At 44.4% G+C, this 26598-nt stretch overlaps 1 protein-coding gene and 2 non-coding genes across 3 annotated transcripts in view; all 3 read right to left on the bottom strand.

Annotated features, from left to right (window-relative positions):
* Window positions 1–2895: 2895 nt before the first annotated feature.
* Window positions 2896–3050, bottom strand: LOC143206069 (5.8S ribosomal RNA). The gene has a single exon (XR_013008101.1). It is a non-coding gene; the product is annotated as a 5.8S ribosomal RNA (ribosomal RNA).
* A 708-nt stretch (window positions 3051–3758) lies between these two features.
* On the bottom strand, window positions 3759–5747 carry LOC143206072 (small subunit ribosomal RNA). The gene has a single exon (XR_013008103.1). It is a non-coding gene; the product is annotated as a small subunit ribosomal RNA (ribosomal RNA).
* Window positions 5748–9959: 4212 nt separating this feature from the next.
* Window positions 9960–26598, bottom strand: part of LOC143206068 (uncharacterized) — a 45686-nt gene continuing 29047 nt past the window's right edge. Inside the window, exon 2 of the mRNA XM_076418979.1 lies at window positions 9960–10656. Coding sequence (XP_076275094.1) covers window positions 10124–10656 — 533 coding nt within the window. The 3' untranslated portion in view covers window positions 9960–10123. The remainder of the gene's footprint in view (window positions 10657–26598) is intronic.

Raw genomic sequence — 26598 nt, forward strand, 5'->3', positions numbered from 1 at the left:
CTCGGGCCTCGCAGCAAAGCGATTCCGCGGGAGGCCAAGGCACAGGACCGAGCTCGGATCCGAAACGACCCCGAAAGATCGTCCCTTCACCTCGCCCAGGCCCGGCTCGTCAACCAGGACCCGCTTCCTCGCCAAGCCCGACACGCCCCGATCCTCAGAGCCAATCCTTATCCCGAAGTTACGGATCCAATTTGCCGACTTCCCTTACCTACATTATTCTATCGACTAGAGGCTCTTCACCTTGGAGACCTGCTGCGGATATGGGTACGAACTGGCGCGACGCCTCCACGTGGCCCTCTCCCGGATTTTCAAGGTCCGAGGGGATGAACCGGACACCGCGGCAACTGCGGTGTTCTTCGCGTTCCAAACCATATCTCCCTGCTAGAGGATTCCATGGAACTCGAACGCTCATGTAGAAAAGAAAACTCTTCCCGGATCTCCCGACGGCGTCTCCGGGTCCTTTTGGGTTACCCCGACGAACTCTCTTGCGAGGGCCCGACTTATTAACGGTTCCGCTGCCAGGTTCCGGAATAGGAACCGGATTCCCTTTCGCCCGACGGGTGTGTATCGATCTAGTATATATATATACAATAAACGTACACCGCATCGACATCGGCTTTCGCCTAGGGCTTAGGATCGACTGACTCGTGTGCAACGGCTGTTCACACGAAACCCTTCTCCACGTCAGTCCTCCAGGGCCTCGCTGGAGTATTTGCTACTACCACCAAGATCTGCACCGACGGCGGCTCCAGACGGCCTCGCGGCCAGCCCTTCTGCGCTCACCGCCGCGACCCTCCTACTCGTCAGAGCTTCATGACCGCGCCCGAAGACGCGATCGCACATGCCGCTGACGGTCGAGTATAAGCACGACGCTTCAGCGCCATCCATTTTCAGGGCTAGTAACTTCGGCAGGTGAGTTGTTACACACTCCTTGGCGGATTCCGACTTCCATGGCCACCGTCCTGCTGTCTTAAGTTACCAACGCCTTTCATGGTATCCCATAAGCGTCGATTTAGGCGCTTTAACTCGACGTTTGGTTCATCCCACAGCGCCAGTTCTGCTTACCAAAAATGGCCCACTTGGCACTCTGATCCGAAATCTCGCGGCTTCATCATTTAAGCAAGCCGGAGATCTCACCCATTTAAAGTTTGAGAATAGGTTGAGGTCGTTTCGACCCCAATGCCTCTAATCATTCGCTTTACCGGATGAGACTCGTACGCTACGAGCGCCAGCTATCCTGAGGGAAACTTCGGAGGGAACCAGCTACTAGATGGTTCGATTAGTCTTTCGCCCCTATACCCAGTTCCGACGATCGATTTGCACGTCAGAATCGCTACGGACCTCCATCAGGGTTTCCCCTGACTTCGTCCTGACCAGGCATAGTTCACCATCTTTCGGGTCCCAGCGTGTACGCTCTTGGTGCGCCTCTTCTCGCGATGAGAACGAGACGCCCCGGGAATGCGAAGCGGCCACTTTTAAGGGTAAACCGCCCATCTTCCCTGAGTTCGTGCGAGACGAACTTTCACTTTCATTACGCCTTTAGGTTTAGTGATTCCCAATGACTCGCGCACATGCTAGACTCCTTGGTCCGTGTTTCAAGACGGGTCCTGAAAGTACCCAAAGCTATAGCGTCGCCGATCGGTCTAGGTCTGTTCGAGAACCTCGTCGCCAACAGTCATCAGAGGTCGGAAACGGCACCGGGTCCGATTACCGACGTGCATCTGACGCGCTTGCGACGAGCCGAACGCTAACGAGTAGCGGCCTTAAACCATTCGGTATACCGTCGAGCGAGTCGACCGCGAACACGAGGGTCCGTAAACGAAAACGGCGCGAACCGCAGTCTACGGTCTCCACCTCGAGCCTTAAGCCGACGCCCAACGGATCGCGACGTCCTACAAGGAGAAAAGTGCACGCGTTCGTCGCCGGATCGACGTACGAAAGGCGCGCGCAACGCCGAAACGTCACGTGTCACGCGATCGCACGCCGCCTACTACGAGCCGCGAATGAATTTCTCCCTTCGACCTTTCGGGTTTCTCAGGTTTACCCCTAAACGGTTTCACGTACTCTTGAACTCTCTCTTCAAAGTGCTTTTCAACTTTCCCTCACGGTACTTGTTCGCTATCGGTCTCGTGGTTATATTTAGCCTTAGATGGAGTTTACCACCCGCTTAGGGCTGCACTCTCAAGCAACCCGACTCTAAGGAGAGATCCTCTCGCCGTCAGTCACGGTCGCTACGGGCCTGGCACCCTCTATGGGCTGTTGCCCCGTTCAAGATGGACTTGGACGCGCGACGTAACGTCGAGATAATGGACCCTCCCGAACACCACATTTCCCGGCGCCCGATGTCGGTCGCGGGATTCGGTGCTGGGCTAATCCCTGTTCGCTCGCAGCTACTAAGGGAATCCTAGTTAGTTTCTTTTCCTCCGCTTAGTAATATGCTTAAATTCAGCGGGTAGTCTCACCTGCTCTGAGGTCGCTAGTTTAATATGCGTGGCGCTCGTAATCATCATAATAATGAAGATTAGGAGCCAATACGAAATATAAAAGTTTAGAATGGAAAAGACGCGCCGTCGAAAAACGGTGTTTTCTCCCTCGTATTCGAGAGACAACGCACCTACGATCCGACGTCGATTAAAAACTAATTTTATCGGATACGACGATCGTATTAATGGTGCGCGCTACGTTTATCACAAAAACGTGCGAACGACCGTTTTAAACACGTCTCATCCCTTTCATATTCGTACGACCCGTACGAGAGAGTTAGGTCACACGTACGGGTCCGCTGTCACGTTTTAGAACGTCGCGATCGAATCGCGCTTATACGCTCAGCACGCTCAGACATTTCTCGTCGATCGCGAAGATCAAAGAAAATCCGAGCAGTCTTGAAATGAGATACGACCCTCAGCCAGGAGTGGTCCGGGTATGAGATCCCAGGACCGCAATGTGCGTTCGAAATGTCGATGTTCATGTGTCCTGCAGTTCACAAGTTGACGCGCAATTAGCTGCGTTCTTCATCGACCCACGAGCCAAGTGATCCACCGTTTAGGGTAATCTTTTTTTAAGTTAGGTTTTAAACGCATATCGAAACGTTTCTATTATAAGACGACGACGACGACGACGACGCGCGCTCACGTCATAGACAGCGCTTGCGCCCCTTTCGCAGCCGCCGTCGACTTTAAAACGCTCTTACGGTTTATTTTCGTCTTCTCCACTACACACAACGAGAGGAGCGGAGACAGACTACTCGAAATGGTGACGTTCGTTGTAAATTTTCGTCGTCTCACCTCGTACGACAACAAAAGAGCATACGCTGATCATAGTTTGGCAATATTTTCGTAAACTAAATCTCACCCTTTTGGAATGAAACAAACGAAGGGTGATAAGATTTTCGTAAACTAATCACATTACCGATCATCGTATATGTTCGTCGATATGAGGATCGAAACGTCGATTAGAAATATAATTGGCAAAATCGTTTTATTTTGCGCTCGATTTGTCCATTTATAACGAAATCCGTCGTAGGCCGACGATTATTACTCGTCGTCCTATATAACAACATCTTCATCGTATATATCTCCGCTTTCGGGCGTACATCTTTTAAAACCATATATTATAGGTACCCGAAAACAGCTACGTTGACGACGTCGAAATTCGATCGGAACTTCCGAACTTCGTAGATGGCTCTTTAACGTTCGACAATGATTTTTACAGACTTGTACGTTTACCTATTATATATATATAGGCATAACAACACACTGTAATGATCCTTCCGCAGGTTCACCTACGGAAACCTTGTTACGACTTTTACTTCCTCTAAATGATCAAGTTTGGTCATCTTTTCCTACACATCGACGACGCCGAAACGCCATCGCGTGTCGATCCGAAGACCTCACTAAATCATTCAATCGGTAGTAGCGACGGGCGGTGTGTACAAAGGGCAGGGACGTAATCAACGCGAGCTTATGACTCGCGCTTACTGGGAATTCCTCGTTCATGGGGAACAATTGCAAGCCCCAATCCCTAGCACGAAGGAGGTTCAGCGGGTTACCCGGGCCGCTCGGCCAGGGAAGACACGCTGATTCCTTCAGTGTAGCGCGCGTGCGGCCCAGAACATCTAAGGGCATCACAGACCTGTTATTGCTCAATCTCGTGCGGCTAGAAGCCGCCTGTCCCTCTAAGAAGAATAGTTTGTACGCCGACAGTAAAAACCGCGCACGAACCGCGAAACCCGAAAGCAACGCGGCCGGCGGGCCTTTAGGATGTCAAAAAGCGCCTAGTTAGCAGGCTAGAGTCTCGTTCGTTATCGGAATTAACCAGACAAATCGCTCCACCAACTAAGAACGGCCATGCACCACCACCCACCGAATCAAGAAAGAGCTCTCAATCTGTCAATCCTTCCGGTGTCCGGGCCTGGTGAGGTTTCCCGTGTTGAGTCAAATTAAGCCGCAGGCTCCACTCCTGGTGGTGCCCTTCCGTCAATTCCTTTAAGTTTCAGCTTTGCAACCATACTTCCCCCGGAACCCAAAAGCTTTGGTTTCCCGGAAGCTGCCCGTCGAGTCATATTAGGGAACGTCGACGGATCGCTAGCTGGCATCGTTTAAGGTTAGAACTAGGGCGGTATCTGATCGCCTTCGAACCTCTAACTTTCGTTCTTGATCAATGAAAGCGTTTTTGGCAAATGCTTTCGCTTCTGTTCGTCTTGCGACGATCCAAGAATTTCACCTCTAACGTCGCAATACGAATGCCCCCATCCGTTCCTATTAATCATTACCTCGGGGTTCCGAAAACCAACAAAATAGAACCGAGGTCCTATTCCATTATTCCATGCATACAGTATTCAGGCGAAATTTTAGCCTGCTTTGAGCACTCTAATTTGTTCAAAGTAAACGTGCCGGCCCACCTCGACACTCAGTAAAGAGCACCGCGGCAGGATTGAGTTGGGCCGTCGTAACCACGACGCGCACAACACGCACGCCGAAACGCACGCGCGACGGCGACGCGACACGACTAAGCCCACCGGCAGGACGTCTCGCGAAAAACACGCCAGTTAACACCGCGAACGATGAACCGGCGGCGCGAGACACAAATTCGACTACGAGCTTTTTAACCGCAACAACTTTAATATACGCTATTGGAGCTGGAATTACCGCGGCTGCTGGCACCAGACTGGCCCTCCAATTGATCCTCGTTAAAGGGTTTAGAGTGTACTCATTCCGATTACGGGGCCTCGGATGAGTCCCGTATCGTTATTTTTCGTCACTACCTCCCCGTGCCGGGAGTGGGTAATTTGCGCGCCTGCTGCCTTCCTTGGATGTGGTAGCCGTTTCTCAGGCTCCCTCTCCGGAATCGAACCCTGATTCCCCGTTACCCGTTACGACCATGGTAGGCGCAGAACCTACCATCGACAGTTGATAAGGCAGACATTTGAAAGATGTGTCGCCGGTGCGAGACCGTGCGATCAGCTTAAAGTTATTCAGAGTCACCAAGTTGTACGATGACGAGCGCGAACCCGAAACCGATTGGTTTTGATCTAATAAAAGCACTCCTTCCATCTCTGGTCGGAGCTCTGTTTGCATGTATTAGCTCTAGAATTACCACAGTTATCCAAGTAATTGTGGGTACGATCTAAGGAACCATAACTGATTTAATGAGCCTTTCGCGGTTTCACCTTAATTCGGTATGTACTGAGACATGCATGGCTTAATCTTTGAGACAAGCATATGACTACTGGCAGGATCAACCAGGGAACTGTTCTTATTATTTTATCGACACGAAGCAGATAAAACAAATACAGACACAGTTTATTTTATAAGTTTGACTTATAAAGAAACGTGTGCGTAAGACGACGATATATAATATATATCGACGACTAATAAAAAGGAGGTGCATGATAGCGCGCCTAGACGACGGAAAAACCGGTCCGAGGCGCCACGCTCTTACATTTTAATATTAGTTGTCTAATAAAACAAAACGATATCATCATCTTAGACACATCTTTTGTTTTTTTTATACACAACCGATCGACTAGGCACCCAATTATCTCGATTATCGACGACGATCGTCGACTACGTCGAAAATTGGATGCCGCAAAATATCGTTCGGCGTTTATAAGACCTCGAAAAACATTCTCTCCGAACCCTTCGCTAGATAGAAATATATAAAGCGACAAGGAAACCTCGTACGAGAAACGTTTCGTGATTTTTTATTTTATTCTCGCTCGGAGAGCAGAGAGCTATCGCAAAATGTGTTGCTGTTTTATGAACGTTCCGATGAAAAACCGATACGTCCATAAAAATAATAATTCCAATCGCATATGAATCGTGGATCATCTTCTTCTAACGAAGCCGAATGTTCCCGCCGAATTCGCGATCTCGCAGTGATACCGTCGTCGTCGTCGTACGCTTCCCGATATATCGAAAAAAACCGACCAGGAAGAACAACGAAACGACGATACAAAATCGCGAGAGCGTTACGAATATATAATAACACGACGAAATACGCTTTTTATTTAGATAAATAAAAAAATACGGTTCGGATCTTATATATTAACATATAATATGTAATACCACCTTCGCTGATCAAAAGCCACTCGGTAAAAGTGTCACAGCGCCGGTCGACCCGACCCGTCGTATCCGTCTCTCGTATCGCCCCACGTAGAAGCGCACACGATTTAAGCGCGGGTCTCTCGCCAGCTATCGGAAATGTATGGGTGTTTTAGAACAGATCGTTTATACGGACGTTGCGCAAATTTTTCGTTTTTACGTCTGCCCGTTCTCGTTATTATCGGAATGTTCCGATGAATAAACTTTAGCTTTAGACAACGTGAACTTCTAAAGCAATAATTTTAACCTCTCGTGTTAATACGTCCTCAGGCCGTTTCTAGACTGCCGATCACGTTCTTTAAAAGTCGGAAAATTCCGATCCATAAAATTATGCTAGTAGAATGTAAAGATCCTTCATAGGATGGATACTGTCACATATCGATACGGCGATCGGAGTAAAACTGTTCTCACGTATTTCAGGACATTTTAGGTTGTTACGTCGGCCCGTTCGTTATTATCGGTATATACCTATGAATAAATGTTTTGCTTGTAGAACGTAAGATTCCAAAAGAATGATTCGCCGAAACGATGGTGCACCCTTACGATCGGATATTTGCCGCTTATTGGCCATTTTCTATAATTCATCCGTTAGATATCGTTTATCGACTACGGATAAGGTTTTCCGATATCAGAATGTTCCTAAGGATGATTCGAAAGTGATTTGAACGAAGAATTTGATAGAATGAATCCTTTATTTATCCATTGAGTACAGGGTACGGAGTGTCTGCGGGGTCAGCTAATATATTATATTTCTCTCTCGACGTAATGGTAACTCGAAGTCCGAACCGCGCTCATGAAGCTCGGTTTCAATCCAATCCATGTTGGTCGGTTCCTCGAGAGGAACGCCGTATCTTCGCGGTCGACCGCCTAATGAATCAGGTGGTAAAAGTCCAAGCCCAGCGCGGCAACGGCAGGCGCGTTCAACGTTTTAACTGCCAATTCTACGGTCATTCATCGGCCAACTGTAAAGCCACTCCGGCCTACGTCAAGTCCCAAAGACAGAAATTCCCCGCCGAAATGCACCAACTGTTGAGAACCATACACCGCAAATTACTCGGGATGCAAGTGCCGACCTACTCCAAAAACAACCAAACCCAAAAGACCAATTCCTCCCCCCACTCATGTACGGGGAACTCAAGATAACAGTCGTCTGGCTGGTCTGGATTCCACTAGAACACGAACCCGATCTCCATTGGCGAAATACTCTTCGGAACATATTCAGATGACCAAGGAGATTTTCAGGCCATTTTCAACGCCATCAACCACACAGCTATTGGAAGAATTACTATCGGCCGGGATAATAGATGAGTTGGAACTTGGGCTTATTGCTCCAAGCGAACCAACTCACTACTCCTCCAATCGACCGACAATAATTGACTTTTTTATCTATCAAAATTCGAATCAAGCCTCTGACCTGCAAGTACTCCAAGATATCGATTCTGACCACAGGCCTATCCTCCTCACCCACCATCAGCGATTTTCCACTGAGTTCCACTGTCCCCAAGCAAGGTCAACCTAGTAAACGAAAAAAAAAGTATCTTCTCTTTGACGATCCTCATTATATTAGGACGATAGTTCCATTCTAAATTCTTGATTAATTACAGTTCCTATTTGTTCATTTCGAGACGTTCCCGTGATTAATACTTATCGTGTAGAAATTAGCCACAATCCACAATTAGCCACAGTTAGGAAAAATAAATTAATTATCATATAGTCATAAACGTAATAAAAATGAATACACATATTTTCGAAGTCACTCCAGAAATACTTTACCTTATTTTTAAATAACAATCTCGGGCCGTACCATTTTTACAAAACTTATTCTATATACTTACTATATAACAGATTATAATGATATAATATAATTCAATACAATAACTACAATATATATATATATATCTGAAAATTCTGTTTTTATAAAATGTCAGCTACTGTTTAACATTTCATTTTTTAAAATGTATATCCAATTGTGGTTCTGAAAAGAACCGATTTTGCAGGTAAGTAGTATATTGAAACACACATAGGTATGTGAATTAATTTACTTAGAACTGGTATATTTGGTGACTGCTTTGGTACCTTCGCTAACGGCGTGCTTAGCCAACTCACCGGGTAACAATAACCTAACGGCGGTTTGGATTTCTCTGCTCGTGATCGTTGATCTCTTATTGTAATGGGCGAGACGCGACGCTTCGGCGGCTATCCTTTCGAATATATCGTTCACGAAAGAATTCATGATCGACATGGCCTTGCTGGAGATACCCGTATCGGGATGAACCTGCTTTAAAACTTTGTATATGTAAATCGCATAGCTTTCCTTCCTCCTGCGCTTCTTTTTCTTGTCGCTCTTAGAGATATTTTTCTGGGCTTTTCCGGCTTTCTTGGCCGCCTTACCGCTTGTCTTCGGTGGCATTTCGAAATAAAAATCCCGACGTCTCACGTACCTCAAAGAGTACTTAACTAAAAAAATGCCTTTAATTCTAGAACTTATAACATTCGAAGGAACACTTCTAAGCCCCGCCCATAGCCCGAGTTAGAGTCTGATTGGTCGCGTATGATATAACGAGTTTGGCTCGCGGACAAAATTCCAGGCCGATCTGTAAGAAATTTCCAGTACCGTTTTTGATTTAAAGGTGAGCAGTATCTAACAACGATCGAGATTAACATGTCCGGACGTGGTAAAGGCGGAAAAGTGAAGGGAAAGGCGAAGTCTCGTTCCAATCGTGCGGGATTACAATTTCCTGTCGGTCGTATTCACCGACTTCTAAGGAAAGGAAATTATGCCGAACGCGTAGGGGCCGGTGCTCCCGTTTACTTAGCTGCCGTAATGGAATATCTGGCGGCCGAAGTTCTCGAGTTGGCGGGTAACGCCGCTAGAGACAACAAGAAAACAAGGATTATCCCTAGGCATTTACAATTGGCCATCAGAAACGACGAGGAATTGAATAAACTGTTATCTGGCGTTACTATTGCCCAGGGCGGCGTCTTGCCTAACATTCAAGCAGTATTATTGCCTAAAAAGACAGACAGCAAAACCAAATAGATAACGCAAACCGTTTAAAGTTTTGCATACGCCCTTTAATATCGGTCCTTTTCAGGGCCAACAAAATCGTATAAAAAAGAAGTTAGAATACGCGTTCTTATTAAAGAATAAATATTAACTAGAAAATTTATAAATAATCTGATCTGTACTGAATATTCCTTTATTACTGTTTTAGAGTATCGATCGATCGGTTCCCTAATTAGTTACGGCTCTATCTAGAAAATAATCATTTAAGTAATAATAAGATAATAAATAAATTATATAAATATTCTTTCTTTTATAAAGTTATATTGTGGTTCTGAAAAGAACCGTTTTTTTTTTCTATTAAAAAAATACGGTCTTGGACGAACGTATTTTTTAGGGAAGTCGTAGCACGTCCAGGAGTGTCGGGATATTTGTAATTTTCAACTCCGTGTCTTCTTGATCTGACGATGAAATGTGTCGCCTGTTTAATATATCGTCATACGTAGTAGAAATAGTTTTATTTCTTTTTCTTTGGTGATACTGGTTTTTTAGTTTTCGCACCTTCACCAGCGGCAACACGAACAGTTGAGGTCGTCGTCTTAGCACTTTTCGGTTTAGGCGCCTTGGGCTTTTTCGTAGGTCCGGCTTTATTAGATTTTTTCGCTTTGGAAGGCGATTTCGGGGATCTTGCGGCCGTGTTGCTTTTTGCTGCTTTCGAAGATGAACTATTAGCGGCGGCATTGGAAGCGGACGTAGTCGTGGCGGCGGTAGATTTCTTTCCTGTTTTCTTTTCGACGGCTTTTTTGGCAGAAGCTTTTTTCTCGGCCAAAGTTGCAGATTCACCTTTCTTACTTTTAGCTGTGGTTTTCTTAGTTGAGGCGGAGGCGGCGGTCGTCTTTTTTTCCGTTTTCTCTGAGGTTTTTTTGGCAGACGCTTTTTTACCACCGGCTGTCGTAGCTGTCGCGGCACCTCCTACTGGTTTTCGTTTATTTTTCTGTCCGGTTTTGGCAGTGGCCGTTTTTCTTTTCTTCGTACCTGCGGCTGTCGTACCTCCTGCTTTACGTGCCGAAGCCGCTAATTTAAATGATCCGGAAGCTCCTTTGCCCTTCGTTTGTACCAAAACACCCGAAGCGATCCACGTCTTTATATATTTCTTTATAAAGGGCGATAATTTGTCAGCATCCACTTTGTAATTGGCCGCTATGTATTTTTTAATAGCTCTGAAGGAAGTTCCGCCTTTCTCTTTCAATCCTTTAATTGCACTCGTTACCATATCAGCGATCGGAGGATGACTAACTTTCGATTTAGAACTCTTCGCCTTGCTCGAAGTGGATTTTTCTTTCTTCCCTCCTGCAGACGAACCTGCGCTACCGGCTGTAGCTGATGCGGCTCCCGTAGCCGACACCGAAGATGAATTCGACCCGGCCGGTGTGCCTGTTGACGATGCGTTAACAACGGCGGCGGAATTTCCTCCACTCCCTTGATTCGACGAAGGAGAAACCGCTTGTCCGCTAATATCGACGTCCGACATTCTGATATAATTTCTTAATTTTCTTATAAGAACGTTCTAATCACGATTCGTTTGACAAAGTTACGTACGTGCGTATGCTTCTCGTTCGCGTATTTTAACTGTCTGGCGGTCGCTCTCATTTAATGCGTACCCTATATGATATGAGCCGAACGGAGGACTGAACGGTCGAGCGCGAACGACGTTCCATATTCCGGCTTCGTCGAAACGTTCATCGAGCTTGGAACCGTTTACTTATTTCTCATATTAAATACATAAATCCTTTAGAATATCATACGATTTATGTTCGAGGCGTTAAAAGATAAAACGTAGTAGAAGTAGCAAACTTTACCAATAAATTTTACGTTGACTATCGTCTTAGAAGGAAGCACAAAATCAAGCGTTGCTCTCGATTCCGTCGAAACTACCAATTTACATTCGAGTTATAGACTTTCGGTTATAACTATGAAAATATATCTTTTCAAATCTACGTCCCCCGATATATCGTCTTTTGATATAAATGCAATTCCGTACAGATCTAATGCTATTATTGGAGAAACGAGACATATTATTCCTAATTGATGCGGTACAGATTGTTCGTTGTCCAAAACGAATCTATATCGAAACGTACCGTTGTCGAATTAACTGTAAGAAAACAATGACATGAAAATTAACCGATCCTATACTAATATACTTCTTATTTAACGGTTTCTTAACACCATCCGAACTCTGGGTTACAATCGAACGTATCGGGTGAGCAACGATATCGAGACGTCTATAAGAATATCGTGTCAAACCCTTCTGTATCGATACAATGCTCATATATATTATAGTATATTTTGCTTCTTTAGTTGAAATCTGTTTTCATAAATAGTTATCTAAAGTCAATAAATACATGGAACGCGATCTCCATACATACGTGCGTAGAACTACCGTACCTTCTTTGAAATCTTAAGGATTCTCCAAGCTCATCGACGCGAAGTTTATCTCGGAGTATTTTCTCTCTAAAGGAAAACTATATTAAAGCTTCAACGAAGATTCGGTATTCGATTGTTCACCATCATTTACATTCTTGTCATTAACCTAACATTTATTATGAAATCTTATTTTAAACTTTATCTATCTTTTTATATTACGATCGTCTATTATAATGCAGTATATTTGTTACTTTACAAGTAAATCTTAGATGAAAGGAGCAGATATTTAATAAAATTTAACGTCATCTTAGTCCATTTTCGAATAATAAATTTCTTTTTTTATGCTAGTAAATTTGTGGCTCTGAAAAGAACCGTTGTTTTCTTTAGTTGAATAGATACGTTGTTCTGTTTTAATTGGTCAGCATATATAATACTTTATTTAACCGCCAAATCCGTATAGGGTTCGTCCTTGGCGTTTGAGGGCGTATACTACATCCATGGCAGTAACGGTTTTCCTTTTGGCGTGTTCGGTATAAGTGACGGCGTCTCTGATAACGTTTTCCAAAAATACTTTTAATACACCTCTGGTTTCTTCATAAATTAGACCGGATATACGTTTAACTCCACCCCGCCTAGCCAATCTTCTGATGGCGGGTTTCGTAATACCTTGGATATTATCACGAAGCACTTTACGATGCCGCTTAGCGCCTCCTTTTCCCAAACCTTTACCACCTTTACCTCTGCCCGTCATGATTTATTCAATTTAGTATTAAAAGAAAGCAAATTTATAATCGAATTGTGCAGCGTACACCTCGAATACTACGGGTAACTATTTCAATTTCAAATCCTACCATGGGTTTTGTTGAGTTCGAATCGGGTCCCGCCCACAGATGCTAGCCGGACCAATCAGAATATCTTCACACATTATTAAAAAGGGAGATTTCTTTGACACCTTCGATCAGTTTCCAAAAGTTCGTTGGTGCTTGCGCTTGTAATTCTTCCTACACGTTTGAAGTCAGACCCGTTTAGACGATGGCTCGTACCAAGCAAACTGCTCGAAAATCAACCGGAGGTAAGGCTCCCAGAAAACAATTGGCTACTAAAGCAGCCAGGAAAAGCGCTCCCGCTACCGGTGGTGTTAAAAAACCGCATCGTTACAGACCCGGTACGGTCGCTCTAAGAGAAATCCGACGCTATCAGAAGAGTACCGAATTATTGATTAGGAAATTGCCTTTCCAACGATTGGTTCGCGAAATCGCTCAGGATTTCAAGACCGATTTACGTTTCCAAAGTTCGGCAGTGATGGCTTTGCAAGAAGCTAGCGAGGCCTATTTGGTTGGTCTCTTTGAAGACACCAATTTGTGTGCGATCCATGCTAAACGAGTAACTATCATGCCTAAGGACATTCAATTAGCCAGACGCATTAGAGGCGAACGTGCATAAATGCTACGGCTGTCCTATATTAAGGTCGTTTTTTGTATTTATATGAAAAAAAAAGGTTCTTCTCAGAACCACCAACTTCTATTAGAAAAAAGAGACATTGATATTTTTTCCGTTTATATGACGCTTTAGTTATAATATTTGTGAATTGAATTTAGAATATTATGCTCACAAATATATTGTGAATATTGAGGAATCCTTAGTAATAAGGTGTGAACACCTGCTGGATTGACTTGAAGTTTATATCACGATAAGAAAGGGGTATCACATATACTGTTATTATGTTACCGTAAAGGAATGAATATATAAAATAAAATATTTTTTTCTGGATATTTTAACATTTTTATGAACGATTACTATATTTTAATTTATTTGACTTCGTATATATCCTATCTTCTTAACAATAGTTTATTTCTTTTTTTCTTCTTTAAACATTTTGGGGCTCTGAAAAGAGCCGTTTTCCACCCTTCATATTATTATGATCACCTTCAAAATAATATATTTCGTTTACTTAGAACTGGTATATTTAGTGACAGCTTTGGTACCTTCGCTAACGGCATGCTTAGCCAATTCACCGGGTAACAATAACCTAACGGCGGTTTGGATTTCTCTGCTCGTGATGGTCGATCTTTTATTGTAATGGGCGAGGCGCGACGCTTCGGCGGCTATCCTTTCGAATATATCGTTCACGAAAGAATTCATAATCGACATGGCCTTGCTGGAAATACCCGTATCGGGATGAACCTGCTTTAAAACTTTGTATATGTAAATCGCGTAGCTTTCCTTCCTCCTACGCTTCTTTTTCTTATCGCTCTTAGAAATGTTTTTCTGGGCTTTTCCAGCCTTTTTTGCCGCTTTACCGCTTGTCTTCGGTGGCATTTTAAACGAATGAGATTCGCGACCTACCCATACAGCAAAAGATAAAAGACTAAACCGAAATATACCTATAGTCGTTTAATTATTTGATAAATGACGCTACACTTCTAAGCTCCGCCCATTCTTGGCGTTATGTCGTAGAAAGCTCTGATTGGTCGAGTAGGAAACGTACTAGTGTTTTGAGAAGTTGCCGAATAAAAGCTATTCGCTGGACAGTTCACTGCCAGTTGTTCATTCGTTGTCGAAAGGACGTGAGCGTTGTCGCCATTAGTTTTTCGGTTATTTTTAGTTTAAAAAAGTTAGCAATACAATGTCTGGACGTGGTAAGGGTGGAAAAGTGAAGGGAAAGGCGAAATCTCGTTCCAACCGAGCGGGATTACAATTTCCTGTTGGCCGTATTCACCGGCTTTTAAGGAAAGGAAATTATGCCGAACGCGTAGGGGCCGGTGCTCCCGTCTACTTAGCTGCCGTAATGGAATATTTGGCGGCCGAAGTTCTCGAGTTGGCAGGTAACGCCGCTAGAGACAACAAGAAAACAAGGATTATCCCTAGGCATTTACAATTGGCCATCAGAAATGACGAAGAACTGAACAAACTCCTCTCCGGTGTTACTATAGCCCAGGGCGGCGTTCTACCAAACATCCAGGCCGTATTGTTACCGAAAAAAACAGATAGTAAAACCAAATAAGTTACATGAGCCTTAGGGTTTTTGTGTCGTACAAAAACCTTTTAACTATCGGTCCTTTTCAGGACCACCAAAATAATAAAACAAAAAAAGAACTTAAAATTAAAACTCATATTATGACTTGCACTTACTAATTATTTAAAATATTCTAATAAACAGTTTAAGTACTTTAAAGATTGTTTTTTGGGTGTGTAAGATAAATTAAGAGACATTCCAATACCAATAATTATCGTTTTATTAAACAACAATTAAGTCGAAATAATATGAAGGATTTATTTCTAGCGGTTCTCCTTTAGTAAAATCGAACCGTATTATAACATCGCGCCTTGTATATAATCTATGTAATTAACGATGAATTTAAGGGGCGGTCTATTTATTAAGTATAGAGTTTTGGAATCCAAACCCTCAAATAATTAGGGCCAGTTATACTTAAATTATTATTTTAAATAAAATTATGATGATTGTAATGATTGAAAGATTATCCTTAAATCCTAATAGAGCTTCCGTTTTTTAAATATCGATAAATTTGTGGTTCTGAAAAGAACCGTTGTTTAATTTTTCTAAAATTAATTTTGAGGGTCACATTTCACGTTAGTTCGCGAATAAAATGTGACTTAACCTCCAAACCCGTATAATGTACGTCCTTGACGTTTCAAGGCGTATACTACATCCATTGCGGTAACGGTTTTTCTTTTGGCGTGTTCGGTATATGTAACGGCATCTCTGATGACGTTTTCCAAAAACACTTTTAAAACACCTCTGGTCTCTTCGTAAATCAGACCAGATATACGTTTTACGCCGCCTCGTCTAGCCAATCTTCTAATGGCGGGCTTCGTAATACCTTGGATATTATCACGAAGCACTTTACGATGCCGCTTGGCTCCTCCTTTTCCCAAACCTTTACCACCTTTACCTCTGCCGGTCATCTTTTATCGAACCTAATACAAAAAAAATAAATGATCTCGAATAAGTAGCGCGCTCACAACACGAGTGCTACGGACAACTGTTGTCGATTACATTCAATCAGCCCGGTTTTGTAGACTTAGGATTGAGTTCCGCCCACTGGCACAAAACGGACCAATCAGATTAGATAACATGTTATAAAAAGGACTCTCTGATTTTATGACCGAATCAGTCCGAAAGGGGTCGCCGTCGTTTGCGTTTGTTAATTTTTCTCATTACCTCTATTTTAAAAATATGGCTCGTACCAAGCAAACTGCGCGAAAATCAACAGGAGGTAAAGCTCCTAGGAAACAATTGGCTACCAAAGCGGCCAGGAAAAGCGCTCCAGCTACCGGTGGCGTTAAGAAACCACATCGCTACCGACCTGGGACGGTCGCTTTGCGGGAGATTCGTCGTTATCAAAAGAGCACCGAATTATTGATTAGGAAATTACCTTTTCAACGATTGGTTCGCGAAATCGCTCAAGATTTCAAGACCGATTTACGTTTTCAAAGTTCGGCGGTAATGGCTTTACAAGAGGCCAGCGAAGCTTATTTAGTTGGCCTTTTTGAGGATACTAATTTATGTGCGATACATGCAAAGCGAGTAACCATCATGCCCAAGGATATTCAGCTAGCCAGACGTATCAGAGGCGAACGTGCCTAAACTTTATTTTCTATCATTTATAATACTCTACTTATAGTCGTATTTTGCAACAAAAAAAAAACGGTTCTTTTCAGAACCACCTAAATTTAATCAAAGAAAAAGAAGATAATTCAATTAATATTCTTTTATCGATATTTATATAAACCACTAAAAGAGTTATGGATTTTTATCTCAGAGTTATATTCGACTACATGTTAGTAATTAATAACAGTCGGTGTACTTATACGCATTGTTTTTAAAAACTAAAGAAAAAATAATGTAATCACTAATAACCAAAGAATAATAATATACTGTTGATAACAAAATTTGTATTTCAATATTGGATACTACAGCTGTATAATATATAAAATTAATTTTTTTAAGATTATTTCTTTTTTTATTTATCTAAATTGTGGCTCTGAAAAGAACCGTTTTCTCCTTTATGATATTCAAGGCTTATGGTTTACTTAGAACTGGTATATTTAGTGACGGCTTTGGTACCTTCACTAACGGCGTGCTTAGCCAATTCACCGGGCAGCAATAATCGCACGGCAGTTTGGATTTCTCTGCTTGTGATAGTAGATCTTTTATTGTAATGAGCGAGACGGGACGCTTCGGCGGCTATCCTTTCGAATATATCGTTCACGAAAGAATTCATGATCGACATGGCCTTGCTGGAGATACCCGTATCGGGATGAACTTGCTTTAAAACTTTGTAAATGTAGATCGCGTAGCTTTCCTTCCTCTTGCGTTTCTTTTTCTTGTCACTTTTGGAGATATTTTTCTGAGCCTTACCGGCCTTTTTGGCCGCCTTACCGCTTGTTTTCGGAGGCATTTCGAAATAAATATTACGATATTAAAGGAACCACGAAAAGTACTAGACTAAAACAAATTTCAGGAATCCTTAGAATTTATAGGCTCCTTAAATACACTCCTAAGCCCCGCCTATTATCTGAGTTAGCCTTTCATTGGTCGCGTACGAGATCATGCGTTCGGCTTACGAACAAAATTCGTTGCTAGTATGTTGACAGTTTTAGTACAGATTTCAACTCTAAGGCGAGCGAGTTCTAGAAGCAATCGATAGTAAAATGTCCGGACGTGGTAAAGGCGGAAAAGTGAAGGGAAAGGCGAAGTCTCGTTCTAACCGAGCGGGATTACAATTCCCTGTCGGTCGTATTCACAGACTTTTAAGGAAAGGGAATTATGCCGAACGCGTAGGGGCCGGTGCTCCCGTCTACTTAGCTGCCGTAATGGAATATCTGGCAGCCGAGGTTCTCGAATTGGCGGGTAACGCCGCTAGAGATAACAAGAAAACCAGGATTATCCCTAGGCATTTGCAATTGGCCATCAGAAACGACGAAGAATTGAACAAACTCCTATCCGGAGTTACTATAGCCCAGGGCGGCGTTCTGCCAAATATCCAAGCTGTATTGTTACCTAAAAAGACAGATAGCAAAACTAAATAAAACGAATGTAACCTATTTTATCATCAAATATCGGTCCTTTTCAGGACCACCAAGACAGCTGAAAAAGAGAATTTTATTATTTTAGCTTAAGTAGTAAAATAACAGGCATAAGTTTTAATTTTGAGAGGTTTTGTGATATACGACAGAGTTACGACGATATTTTATAGATCGCAATACTTTTGACAATACCTTTCTCTGAATCTTCGTGCATGCAGTCTCTTCTTAATGAGAGTATTGAACAATATCCATTTTATTGTATCGATATCGTATCTTTCTAATTTCTCATTCATTTCATTAATTATTTCCTAATTGTTATGATCGGATTTGCAAAGATTAGGATTTCTGTATATCGAACCGGTACATGTCAGCTGTATTTATGAGGTTATGTTATTTGTTCTTAGAATTTGATGTGATCAATTGAAAATGAGATGAAAGTTGCTTTAATTTATCGTTTCGGACCGACTATTAGTGCCGTGTCATCGTTTGGAGATTACTATGGAACATAATTGTGCGACGAGTTATGATAGACTGTCATTTATTGTTGCGACTGGATTTGGTGGTCTCCAGCTATATATGCGTTTATTATTTATAATTGTCGATCCGATTCACTACCTACTAATTCTATATTGTGAATTTTTAGTTTAATGATCATGTCCTTACTGTTGGACCAACACCCCACTTGGATGCATTGGTACGATGACTGTCTCCGTAGGAAGGCCATGCATGACAGTCAACCCATGTATTTCTTTTCATTAGGGTAGTTTATACAGTAAGTGTCTATTTATTGACTATAGGGTACCAATTAGTTACTTCGTATGGTTACCTTTAAGGTAATTGAATGATATTGTTGCTTTTAGTGAGCAACTAAATGACATTGAGAGATTTGACCGGATGTTAGTTTGAAGATGTTTATATATTCCATGCAACAATCTTTCGCTTATTCCGAGTTGCTGCGGTTATACACAGTTACTGACTTGCCCCTTGACATCCTCTCGGATGTGCACTTCCTTTGAGGATTATCCGTGATGACCTGTATTGCCTTATATAATTAGCATTTTTGAGTAAGTTTGAAATCTAGGTGAGAGTGCCGTTTATGTATGTATATGTTTGTTAATCTAGTGATTTATCATAGGTTACTTATTGTTGTTATTGCAATTTAGGTTAGATTGTTTCGAAGAGCCTTCCTTGATGTGAATATATCTCTTCCTTTGTTTCGACTGTGGGTGAATTCTGATGCTTAGCTAAGGATATTTTATATCATATTCTATTTATATCATTAATTTAGAATAGAATAGAATATAATATAATACAATTTTCAAAGATTTTTAATGATATTCTTGACAATTTTACGCTTCTCTATATTTGAAAATCCTATTCTTTGATTGTCTTGGTTCTCGCTAGATGGCGCGCGCCGCCTGATTTCTTTCTCTACTTTATGTCGTTGGATATTGTTTTCGTCTCTCATTCATTAGAATTGACGTACACGCATTGGAGGTTATGTCTTCGTTCTGTTTAAACGTTTTGTTTATTTTATTTTGTTATTGTTGTGTTTTTAGGTTTTCTTATGGATTAGACCGATCTTATGTGATTTGTCGACCTGTGACTTGTTTGTTTTACCCCCTCGCACCACTTGGAGGTTATGTCGGACACCATCTGTGTCACTAGATTGTACTTTTGTATGAATATTTCGTATTATTTCAGGGTGAATTTGACGCCGTAGATATGTTTTGATATTGTTTAACCACTTTTATTTCATTTTATTTTGTTGCTAGTCACCTTCCAATTAAGATACCAGCGGTGTATTTACATTTTTTGTATTTTTTAGGTTATCCGTGTCCAGTTCCCCTGACAGAACTGGTAGAGCCGACCGTGATCAATCTGGAAATCACATGTCCGAAGCTATCCGCATCAACCTGCGGTTCCTCTGCACTTGATGACCGAACGCCAACAGGCCAGGATTCTACCTTTGCTTAAGTACTTTCGGATATGTTGAATACTACATTTGTTTATATTAGACTTATCTGCTCGAAGTTTATTAGTTAGATGACTTATATGTTTGATTTGCAAGGTATGAGGTCTATTGAGATAGCGACCCCGTAGGACGGTGCAGTAACTTCGTGATTGTGTTTCATATTGTTCAATCATTCCTAATGCCAATCATCCTCCCATCGGAATATCAATAGTCTAGTTATGATTTTTAATGTTTTAGGTTAGGGAGTCTTGGCAGAGTTGACGGAACTGGCCGTGTCCGAGTGGTGGAATGGACAAAGCACCCTGGGACCATTGCTACTATGAGTTTGCCAATTTTCCACACTACAAGATGAGCATTATTTGTCTTTCTCTATGATTAGGACTATCGCTGAAACAGTAGTCCTAGCAAGTCCTACTCCCCAAGCGGAGAGAAGTTAGGGGGGCAGTAGGAATCTCGTTAATCCATGCACGCGCCTTCCTGATATGTTCGGGCATAGGCTGCGGTTGTCAAGGCGGTGGTAGTTAGTCCCGCCGTTTACCCGCGCTCGGCATCTCGATCCTTCTCTGAACGGATGCGAACGCGATCTGCTGAGCTGGTCTTTCCTGCGTAAGTATATGGACATTTTGAAATGTAGACTATCTGTCTATGGCTCTGGTGCTTGTTAAAACTCCGAGCTGGTCTTTCCTGCGTAAGTATCGGGGACGGTTCACGTACGGGTCTCCGAGCGCCTGTTCGGTTCCGTCGCGGCAGTATTGCGTAAAATTTTAGATAAGGACAGTGGGAATCTCGTTAATCCATGCACGCGCCTTCCTGATATGTTCGGGCATAGGCTGCGGTTGTCAAGGTGGTGGTAGTTAGTCCCGCCGTTTACCCGCGCTCGGCATCTCGATCCTTCTCTGAACGGATCCGAACGCGATCTGCTGAGCTGGTCTTTCCTGCGTAAGTATATGGACATTTTGAAATGTAGACTATCTGTCTATGGCTCTGGTGCTTGTTAAAGCTCCGAGCTGGTCTTTCCTGCGTAAGTATCGGGGACGGTTCACGTACGGGTCTCCGAGCGCCTGTTCGGTTCCGTCGCGGCAGTATTGCGTAAAATTTTAGATAAGGACAGTGGGAATCTCGTTAATCCATGCACGCGCCTTCCTGATATGTTCGGGCATAGGCTGCGGTTGTCAAGGTGGTGGTAGTTAGTCCCGCCGTTTACCCGCGCTCGGCATCTCGATCCTTCTCTGAACGGATCCGAACGCGATCTTAGTTAGGGACATTTTGAAATGTAGACCATGAGTCTATGGCTCAGGTGCTTGTTAAAGGTCTGAGCTGGTCTTTCCTGCGTAAGTATATGGACATTTTGAAATGTAGACTATCTGTCTATGGCTCTGGTGCTTGTTAAAGCTCCGAGCTGGTCTTTCCTGCGTAAGTATCGGGGACGGTTCACGTACGGGTCTCCGAGCGCCTGTTCGGTTCCGTCGCGGCCGTATTACGTAAAATTTTAGATAAGGACAGTGGGAATCTCGTTAATCCATGCACGCGCCTTCCTGATATGTTCGGGCATAGGCTGCGGTTGTCAAGGTGGTGGTAGTTAGTCCCGCCGTTTACCCGCGCTCGGCATCTCGATCCTTCTCTGAACGGATCCGAACGCGATCTTAGTTAGGGACATTTTGAAATGTAGACCATGAGTCTATGGCTCTGGTGCTTGTTAAAGGTCTGAGCTGGTCTTTCCTGCGTAAGTATATGGACATTTTGAAATGTAGACTATCTGTCTATGGCTCTGGTGCTTGTTAAAGCTCCGAGCTGGTCTTTCCTGCGTAAGTATCGGGAACGGTTCACGTACGGGTCTCCGAGCGCCTGTTCGGTTCCGTCGCGGCAGTATTGCGTAAAATTTTAGATAAGGACAGTGGGAATCTCGTTAATCCATGCACGCGCCTTCCTGATATGTTCGGGCATAGGCTGCGGTTGTCAAGGTGGTGGTAGTTAGTCCCGCCGTTTACCCGCGCTCGGCATCTCGATCCTTCTCTGAACGGATCCGAACGCGATCTTAGTTAGGGACATTTTGAATTGTAGACCATGAGTCTATGGCTCTGGTGCTTGTTAAAGGTCTGAGCTGGTCTTTCCTGCGTAAGTATATGGACATTTTGAAATGTAGACTATCTGTCTATGGCTCTGGTGCTTGTTAAAGCTCCGAGCTGGTCTTTCCTGCGTAAGTATCGGGGACGGTTCACGTACGGGTCTCCGAGCGCCTGTTCGGTTCCGTCGCGGCCGTATTGCGTAAAATTTTAGATAAGGACAGTGGGAATCTCGTTAATCCATGCACGCGCCTTCCTGATATGTTCGGGCATAGGCTGCGGTTGTCAAGGTGGTGGTAGTTAGTCCCGCCGTTTACCCGCGCTCGGCATCTCGATCCTTCTCTGAACGGATCCGAACGCGATCTTAGTTAGGGACATTTTGAAATGTAGACCATGAGTCTATGGCTCTGGTGCTTGTTAAAGGTCTGAGCTGGTCTTTCCTGCGTAAGTATATGGACATTTTGAAATGTAGACTATCTGTCTATGGCTCTGGTGCTTGTTAAAGCTCCGAGCTGGTCTTTCCTGCGTAAGTATCGGGGACGGTTCACGTACGGGTCTCCGAGCGCCTGTTCGGTTCCGTCGCGGCAGTATTGCGTAAAATTTTAGATAAGGACAGTGGGAATCTCGTTAATCCATGCACGCGCCTTCCTGATATGTTCGGGCATAGGCTGCGGTTGTCAAGGTGGTGGTAGTTAGTCCCGCCGTTTACCCGCGCTCGGCATCTCGATCCTTCTCTGAACGGATCCGAACGCGATCTTAGTTAGGGACATTTTGAAATGTAGACCATGAGTCTATGGCTCTGGTGCTTGTTAAAGGTCTGAGCTGGTCTTTCCTGCGTAAGTATATGGACATTTTGAAATGTAGACTATCTGTCTATGGCTCTGGTGCTTGTTAAAGCTCCGAGCTGGTCTTTCCTGCGTAAGTATCGGGGACGGTTCACGTACGGGTCTCCGAGCGCCTGTTCGGTTCCGTCGCGGCCGTATTACGTAAAATTTTAGATAAGGACAGTGGGAATCTCGTTAATCCATGCACGCGCCTTCCTGATATGTTCGGGCATAGGCTGCGGTTGTCAAGGTGGTGGTAGTTAGTCCCGCCGTTTACCCGCGCTCGGCATCTCGATCCTTCTCTGAACGGATCCGAACGCGATCTTAGTTAGGGACATTTTGAAATGTAGACCATGAGTCTATGGCTCTGGTGCTTGTTAAAGGTCTGAGCTGGTCTTTCCTGCGTAAGTATATGGACATTTTGAAATGTAGACTATCTGTCTATGGCTCTGGTGCTTGTTAAAGCTCCGAGCTGGTCTTTCCTGCGTAAGTATCGGGAACGGTTCACGTACGGGTCTCCGAGCGCCTGTTCGGTTCCGTCGTGGCAGTATTGCGTAAAATTTTAGATAAGGACAGTGGGAATCTCGTTAATCCATGCACGCGCCTTCCTGATATGTTCGGGCATAGGCTGCGGTTGTCAAGGTGGTGGTAGTTAGTCCCGCCGTTTACCCGCGCTCGGCATCTCGATCCTTCTCTGAACGGATCCGAACGCGATCTTAGTTAGGGACATTTTGAATTGTAGACCATGAGTCTATGGCTCTGGTGCTTGTTAAAGGTCTGAGCTGGTCTTTCCTACGTAAGTATATGGACATTTTGAAATGTAGACTATCTGTCTATGGCTCTGGTGCTTGTTAAAGCTCCGAGCTGGTCTTTCCTGCGTAAGTATCGGGGACGGTTCACGTACGGGTCTCCGAGCGCCTGTTCGGTTCCGTCGCGGCCGTATTGCGTAAAATTTTAGATAAGGACAGTGGGAATCTCGTTAATCCATGCACGCGCCTTCCTGATATGTTCGGGCATAGGCTGCGGTTGTCAAGGTGGTGGTAGTTAGTCCCGCCGTTTACCCGCGCTCGGCATCTCGATCCTTCTCTGAACGGATCCGAACGCGATCTTAGTTAGGGACATTTTGAAATGTAGACCATGAGTCTATGGCTCTGGTGCTTGTTAAAGGTCTGAGCTGGTCTTTCCTGCGTAAGTATATGGACATTTTGAAATGTAGACTATCTGTCTATGGCTCTGGTGCTTGTTAAAGCTCCGAGCTGGTCTTTCCTGCGTAAGTATCGGGAACGGTTCACGTACGGGTCTCCGAGCGCCTGTTCGGTTCCGTCGCGGCAGTATTGCGTAAAATTTTAGATAAGGACAGTGGGAATCTCGTTAATCCATGCACGCGCCTTCCTGATATGTTCGGGCATAGGCTGCGGTTGTCAAGGTGGTGGTAGTTAGTCCCGCCGTTTACCCGCGCTCGGCATCTCGATCCTTCTCTGAACGGATCCGAACGCGATCTTAGTTAGGGACATTTTGAATTGTAGACCATGAGTCTATGGCTCTGGTGCTTGTTAAAGGTCTGAGCTGGTCTTTCCTACGTAAGTATATGGACATTTTGAAATGTAGACTATCTGTCTATGGCTCTGGTGCTTGTTAAAGCTCCGAGCTGGTCTTTCCTGCGTAAGTATCGGGGACGGTTCACGTACGGGTCTCCGAGCGCCTGTTCGGTTCCGTCGCGGCCGTATTGCGTAAAATTTTAGATAAGGACAGTGGGAATCTCGTTAATCCATGCACGCGCCTTCCTGATATGTTCGGGCATAGGCTGCGGTTGTCAAGGTGGTGGTAGTTAGTCCCGCCGTTTACCCGCGCTCGGCATCTCGATCCTTCTCTGAACGGATCCGAACGCGATCTTAGTTAGGGACATTTTGAAATGTAGACCATGAGTCTATGGCTCTGGTGCTTGTTAAAGGTCTGAGCTGGTCTTTCCTGCGTAAGTATATGGACATTTTGAAATGTAGACTATCTGTCTATGGCTCTGGTGCTTGTTAAAGCTCCGAGCTGGTCTTTCCTGCGTAAGTATCGGGGACGGTTCACGTACGGGTCTCCGAGCGCCTGTTCGGTTCCGTCGCGGCCGTATTACGTAAAATTTTAGATAAGGACAGTGGGAATCTCGTTAATCCATGCACGCGCCTTCCTGATATGTTCGGGCATAGGCTGCGGTTGTCAAGGTGGTGGTAGTTAGTCCCGCCGTTTACCCGCGCTCGGCATCTCGATCCTTCTCTGAACGGATCCGAACGCGATCTTAGTTAGGGACATTTTGAATTGTAGACCATGAGTCTATGGCTCTGGTGCTTGTTAAAGGTCTGAGCTGGTCTTTCCTACGTAAGTATATGGACATTTTGAAATGTAGACTATCTGTCTATGGCTCTGGTGCTTGTTAAAGCTCCGAGCTGGTCTTTCCTGCGTAAGTATCGGGGACGGTTCACGTACGGGTCTCCGAGCGCCTGTTCGGTTCCGTCGCGGCCGTATTGCGTAAAATTTTAGATAAGGACAGTGGGAATCTCGTTAATCCATGCACGCGCCTTCCTGATATGTTCGGGCATAGGCTGCGGTTGTCAAGGTGGTGGTAGTTAGTCCCGCCGTTTACCCGCGCTCGGCATCTCGATCCTTCTCTGAACGGATCCGAACGCGATCTGTCTGAGCTGGTCTTTCCTGCGTAAGTATATGGACATTTTGAAATGTAGACTATCTGTCTATGGCTCTGGTGCTTGTTAAAGCTCCGAGCTGGTCTTTCCTGCGTAAGTATCGGGGACGGTTCACGTACGGGTCTCCGAGCGCCTGTTCGGTTCCGTCGCGGCCGTATTACGTAAAATTTTAGATAAGGACAGTGGGAATCTCGTTAATCCATGCACGCGCCTTCCTGATATGTTCGGGCATAGGCTGCGGTTGTCAAGGTGGTGGTAGTTAGTCCCGCCGTTTACCCGCGCTCGGCATCTCGATCCTTCTCTGAACGGATCCGAACGCGATCTTAGTTAGGGACATTTTGAAATGTAGACCATGAGTCTATGGCTCTGGTGCTTGTTAAAGGTCTGAGCTGGTCTTTCCTGCGTAAGTATATGGACATTTTGAAATGTAGACTATCTGTCTATGGCTCTGGTGCTTGTTAAAGCTCCGAGCTGGTCTTTCCTGCGTAAGTATCGGGGACGGTTCACGTACGGGTCTCCGAGCGCCTGTTCGGTTCCGTCGCGGCCGTATTGCGTAAAATTTTAGATAAGGACAGTGGGAATCTCGTTAATCCATGCACGCGCCTTCCTGATATGTTCGGGCATAGGCTGCGGTTGTCAAGGTGGTGGTAGTTAGTCCCGCCGTTTACCCGCGCTCGGCATCTCGATCCTTCTCTGAACGGATCCGAACGCGATCTGCTGAGCTGGTCTTTCCTGCGTAAGTATATGGACATTTTGAAATGTAGACTATCTGTCTATGGCTCTGGTGCTTGTTAAAGCTCCGAGCTGGTCTTTCCTGCGTAAGTATCGGGGACGGTTCACGTACGGGTCTCCGAGCGCCTGTTCGGTTCCGTCGCGGCCGTATTGCGTAAAATTTTAGATAAGGACAGTGGGAATCTCGTTAATCCATGCACGCGCCTTCCTGATATGTTCGGGCATAGGCTGCGGTT

This window comes from Rhynchophorus ferrugineus, unplaced genomic scaffold (genome assembly GCF_030347505.1).
Source record: "Rhynchophorus ferrugineus isolate W39M unplaced genomic scaffold, kcgeb_rfMv2 rfM534, whole genome shotgun sequence".
NCBI classification, from domain to species: domain Eukaryota; kingdom Metazoa; phylum Arthropoda; class Insecta; order Coleoptera; family Curculionidae; genus Rhynchophorus; species Rhynchophorus ferrugineus.